The 5,641-nt window shown below is 45.3% G+C and overlaps 1 protein-coding gene across 1 annotated transcript; it reads left to right on the top strand.

Annotated features, from left to right (window-relative positions):
- Nucleotides 1-2,637: 2,637 nt before the first annotated feature.
- Nucleotides 2,638-5,171, top strand: LOC123430523 (inositol transporter 4-like). The gene is made up of 6 exons (XM_045114390.1): nt 2,638-2,770; nt 2,939-3,009; nt 3,131-3,466; nt 3,567-3,674; nt 3,859-4,461; nt 4,553-5,171. The coding sequence occupies exons 1-6, from the start codon at nt 2,638-2,640 to the stop codon at nt 5,048-5,050; spliced, it is 1,749 nt and encodes a 582-aa protein (XP_044970325.1). The 3' UTR covers nt 5,051-5,171.
- Nucleotides 5,172-5,641: the final 470 nt, after the last annotated feature.

The following is a 5,641-nucleotide window of genomic DNA, read 5'->3' as shown; positions in this document are numbered from 1 at the left end:
TCGTTACACATCCACCACCTCTCATTCGCATAGGAAGCACCCAAAACACACATACACTTGCCATATCCATTTCTGTGAGAGAGAGAGCTACCTACTCATGTGTTGAGATCAAGAGATTCTAATCCTACCATTTGAATCTTGATTTCTAACCTCCCAAGTTGCTTTTCAGCCAATCAATCTCTTCTACCCAAGACAAATCTGTGAGAGAGTGATTGAGTGTTGAGGAGACTATCTTTTAAAGCACAAGAGTAAGGAGTTCATCGTACTATCACATATGTTACCTTTTGGACAATGGTATCTCCTAGATTGGTTATGTGTCGTTTGGGAGCCTCCTACTTCGTGTTGTGGAGTTGAACCAAGAAGTTTGTAAGGACAAGGAGATCACCTACTTCGTGAAGATCTACCGCGAGTGAGGCTAGTCTTTCTTGGACGTAAGCCGTGATGGGATAGACAAGGTTGCTTCTTCGTGGACCCTTCGTGGGTTGAGCCCTCCGCGGACTCTCGCGGCCGTTATCCTCCGTGGGTTGAAGTCTCCATCAGCGTGGACGTACGATAGCACCATCTATTAGAACCATGCCAAAAATGACCGTGTCAATCTTTGTGTTTGATCTTCCTATCCCTACCTTCTATTTACATGTGCATGTCTTTACTTTCCTATACTCTTAGACTTGCATGTGTAGGGTCTGCTTGACTTAAAACAATTGTTAAAACTAGCCCATAACTAAAATTTAAAAAAATGCTAAGTTTTTTATTTGGTCATGTAGTCTAATTACCCTCCTCTAAACATACTTCGTACCTACATATACTAATTGATGTTATTTAGGAGTTTTTTCAAAAAATTGCAACATTGTTATCGCCTCCATTCCCTTCCAGCCATTGACAGTGGGCCGAGCAGCATGCAACTTTCGTTTGCAGGCACCATTAACGGCTACAATTAAAAATTGCATCGTATTTGCAAGACAAATTTAAGCACCAATTTCACATATTTTTTGACTTTAGGTATCAAAGAGATCATCCTACCCAACTTAATGTATCAACGATATATTTGGCTCTTTTAAGATTTAGCTCGTAGCCATCGGCCTCCTTTAGTACAAAGGATAGCCTCCTTTAGTACAAAGGATAGGGACATCACATGAATTAAAAAATCATAAAAAAATGAGATACATGCATCTCATTTTTTTTAAGGAAAAGAGATGCCATTTGAATCATCGGACAACAATTTTTTCATCGGGTGTGGGCCAATTATTTATTTTCTTTAGAACGCAAAGGATTGGTTCCTTTCCTACATAGTACTAGAAATCCATTCGGACAAACCAAACGGCTCGGAATGAATCAATTCATATCCATTGAAATCCATACAAAACATATGGAGTATATGTAAACCAAAGAAGGCCTCAATTGGTTCTCCTAAACTCTTGGTTACTAGTAATGATGCACGTGCAATGCACGTGATGACCAAATTAAGCATCACATGAAGGCTCACCTTTTTTGAACGATGCAATATTCTGAACAGAGTCACATTCTGCAATCATATCTAGATGAAGTAACAACGGTTTACATTTTTTTGTCAATTAATAGATTCAGGTAAAAAAAACAAGGATAACATGTAAATGCGGCCAGTCAACTCCAATGTAAAGAAAAGGAATATCATCCTCCCTCCGTTTCTAAATATAAGTCTTTAAAGAGGTTTCATTAGTGGACTACATACGGATGTATATAGACATACTTTAGAATGTAGATTCATTCATTTTGCTCCGTATGTAGTTTATAATGTAATATCTAAAAGGTCTTATATTTAGGAAGGGAGGGAGTATCATGCATGCATGCATGCATATCAAATTTCTGGATCAATCTGGAAGCACGCCACCACGTCCGCGCCTCCCCCGACCCGTCTCGTGCTCCCGGCCTATCCAAGCTACACTCAGACGTGACGCGGCAATAAAGAAAGATCTCTCCGATATTTCTGTTGAGCCCTAGGACTGCCGCCGGGCCGTGGTTTCGTCTCCCGTGTCTTTGCCGCCGACGCCCCGCAACCGCAACCCCGGCAAACCCCTTTGGCCGCTGACGGATGCGCGTCGCCGTTCCCCGTCCTACTCCTACCTCCTCGAGCCGACGCTGCGGCCCCGTCCGCGGTCTTGGGAACTGCTTTCTGAGGGTATGAGCCGTTTCACTCATCCGATGACTACAACTTTCCCGAGGAATTTTTCTAGTACCTTCAAAATCGCGCGGTTTGTTAAATCATACTGACCTCCACCACACAATCCAGAATCTAGATCCGACCCCGCGCGCGGGTCGTGACTCGTGAGTGAGATATTGGTTTGGGGTTAGAGAGGAGAAATTTGGTTTCATATCATTGTTTCCGCAGATTCTCCTACGTTTCGAGGTTTCGCTTATATCGGGGTTTGGTTCCATCTTCTCGAATTATGGCTAGATTCTCAAAGTAGCGCTGTCTTTATCCTGTTGGTCAAGCCTAAAGTGGCATTGTTTGAGGCTGTCCACCCCTGAATGTCAGTTTCTAGTACCCAATGTTTGTCCAAAGCCTGTGTTCTCTCTACTACTACATGTGGATTTCTTCTTGCTGCTGCGTGACCAAGCTCTTCTGAACGTTCATCAGGCGCACAAGGGCTGCTGAATGCAATGGAAGGGGGTGCCAGTGTGGCAGATAATGCTGAGTTTAAGGAGTGCTTGCGCCTGATTTGGAGCCAGCCTTATATTCTTCGACTTGTTTTCTCTGCTGGCATCGGCGGTCTTCTTTTCGGATATGATACAGGTATGAACTATGTTGTTACATGTCACAAGATACAGGCACACTGGTCTCTATTTTTACCGCTGAGGTACCATGATGATGCTTATGTTTCTTCTATACGTTTAACTAAACTTTGGGTGTGCAAGTGATGGCTAATTTATCTCATTGTTAACATATTATTTTTATTGCTAGGTGTAATATCTGGAGCTCTTCTGTTCATCCGAGATGATTTTGTTGAGTTACAAAAGAACACTACTCTAAGGGTACGTGTGGTTATATTACTAATGGGTTTTGCAGTCTTGTTCGACTTCAGTTTCTGCAATCTTAAGCCCTAAATTACTCATGTAGCTATAATATCTCATGGTGTGGCTGGTTCGATTGCAGGAAACAATAGTGAGTATGGCTGTAGCTGGAGCTATCGTTGGAGCCGGACTTGGTGGCTGGATGAATGACAAATTTGGAAGGAGGCCTTCCCTCATTATCGCAGATGTTCTGTTCCTTGCAGGTGCCGCTATCATGGCCTTTGCCCCGTCACCTGCTGTTATCATTGTTGGGAGGGTCTTTGTTGGTCTTGGAGTTGGAATGGCTTCCATGACAGCGCCTCTGTACATCTCCGAAGCCTCCCCGGCTAGAATAAGAGGGGCGCTAGTGAGCACAAATGGCCTTCTTATCACTGGAGGGCAGTTCATGGCATACCTTATTAATCTGGCATTCACCAAGGTAACAAATGATGGACTTTGAAGTTCCATTATTTGATAATACATGATCAAATCCTTTCACCAAATATTAGAAATAATGATATCTCTGAGAATTTCGTCAGGTGCCGGGAACTTGGAGGTGGATGCTTGGCATTGCAGGATTCCCTGCCCTTCTTCAGTTCATACTAATGCTGACGCTCCCAGAATCACCAAGATGGCTATACAGGCAGGTCCGTATTTCTGCACAAATGAGCTGCCAGATTATTGGAAAACACCATTGTCTCATAGCCTAGTGTCTGTACATAGTACAATATCATGGAAAATTGTTGCTGAGAAATTAAAATGTCGGCAGTATATCTCTTCAAAAGAATTGTGCTCAAAATTTCTAAAAGGTTGGTTTCTCTTGGTTAACAGGGCAGGAAAGAAGAAACTGCTGCCATCCTGCGGAAGATCTATCCTGCAAATGAGGTGGAAGAAGAGATTGAGTCCTTGCGAAAATCAGTTGAAGATGAGATGCTCCTGGAGGGGTCCATAGGCGAGCAGAGCCTATTTGGCAAGCTGAAGAAGGCATTTGGAAGCAAGGTTGTCCGCCGTGGCCTCGTGGCCGGCGTCGTTGTGCAGGTCGCCCAGCAGTTCGTCGGCATCAACACCGTCATGTACTACAGCCCGACGATCGTCCAGCTGGCAGGTTTTGCGTCCAACAACACAGCCATGGCCCTCTCACTCATCACCTCAGGACTTAATGCCATGGGCTCGATCGTGAGCATGTTCTTCGTGGACAGGGCCGGCCGAAGGCGCCTGATGCTCCTCAGTCTAGTTGGCATCATCGTGTGGCTCGCCGTGCTTGGCGGCACCTTCCTCGAAGCCGCGCACGATGCCCCACCTATCAGCGACATGGAGACGCGCCCGTTTGCTAACCAGACATGCCCAGAGTACAACCCCAAAGTCCGCTGGAGCTGCATGGACTGCCTCAGGGCCGCATCCACGTGCGGGTTTTGTGCTCATCAAGGAAACACGGTAAATTCCATCCCTTCTTGTTCATCACTGTAAAACTGGTGTCATTCTTCTGTAAGAATTGCTCATGTTATGCCAATCTTTCCATGCACAGCTTCTTCCCGGCGCTTGCCTGGCACTGAACAACGAAACGCGAGGGATGTGCCATGCCGACCACGACCGTGAGTTCTACTCGGAAGGGTGCCCAAACAACTACGGGTGGCTGGCGCTGCTCGCGCTGGGCGCATACATAGTCTCCTACTCGCCCGGAATGGGCACCGTGCCATGGATCGTCAACTCGGAGATATACCCACTGCGGTTCAGGGGAGTCTGTGGCGGCATCGCCGCGGTGGCCAACTGGGTGTCCAACCTCATCGTGACGCAGACGTTCCTGACCCTGACCAAGGTGCTGGGCTCGGCGGCCACCTTCTTACTCTTCTGCGGTGTCTCGTTCTTGGCGCTCATCGTCGTGTTCCTCACCGTGCCGGAGACCAAGGGCCTGCAGTTCGAGGAGGTGGAGAAGATGCTTGAGAGCAAGGACTACAAGCCTTGGAAGCGGTATCACCCCGAGGTGCCGACGAAAGGGCGGGAAACTGGGCTCTATATGCCGTGAAATCGGCATCGACGCTAGCTGTTTGAATTCGTCGGTTCTAAAGTAGGATCTGTAGCAATAATCGTACTGTACAAGACTTTTGCGTAGAGGCCTGCGTCGCGTTTAGTCATTCTAGTTACATTACGACCTTTTTTCTTTCTTAGAGAAAGAGTAGCTACGTTACAAACAGTGTTGATATGTACTCCCTCCGGTCCTTTTTAGTTTGCATATAAGTTTTGTCCGAAGTCAAAGTATCTCTACTTTGACCAAACTTATAGAAAAAATTATGAACATTCACCATGCCAAATCAATATTGTTAGATTCTTTACGAAATGTAGTTTCATAATGTATATATTTGGTATTGTAGATATTGATATTTTTTAATATAAATTTGGTCAAACTTTGCAAAGTTTGACTTGACCGAAATCTAATACGCGGAGTAAAAAGGACCGGAGGGAGTACTTGTTGGACTTAGTAAAGCAGTTAATCTACTTCTGTTTCAGTGTTGGAGTAGCCTACGAAAGTATTTTTTTTGTTTCAGAAACTTTTGGACTCCTTCACCCTTTCCAGGGGTCTTCGCCAAGGTGACGCGTTGCCTTCATTTCTTTTCCT

The sequence above is a fragment of the Hordeum vulgare genome, chromosome 2H, assembly GCF_904849725.1.
Source record: "Hordeum vulgare subsp. vulgare chromosome 2H, MorexV3_pseudomolecules_assembly, whole genome shotgun sequence".
Taxonomy (NCBI): Eukaryota; Viridiplantae; Streptophyta; class Magnoliopsida; order Poales; family Poaceae; genus Hordeum; species Hordeum vulgare.
The sequence above is the reverse complement of the archived record's forward strand: the minus strand, read 5'-3'. Positions and strand labels throughout refer to the sequence as shown.

Excerpts from the sequence above, each read along its gene's own strand:
- LOC123430523 (XM_045114390.1), top strand. The coding sequence starts at position 2,638 with ATGGAAGGGGGTGCCAGTGTGGCAGATAATGCTGAGTTTAAGGAGTGC. Across the intron at positions 3,675-3,858 it reads CAAGATGGCTATACAGGCAG|GGCAGGAAAGAAGAAACTGC; the intron begins GTCCGTATTTCT and ends CTTGGTTAACAG. Across the intron at positions 4,462-4,552 it reads GTGCTCATCAAGGAAACACG|CTTCTTCCCGGCGCTTGCCT; the intron begins GTAAATTCCATC and ends TTCCATGCACAG.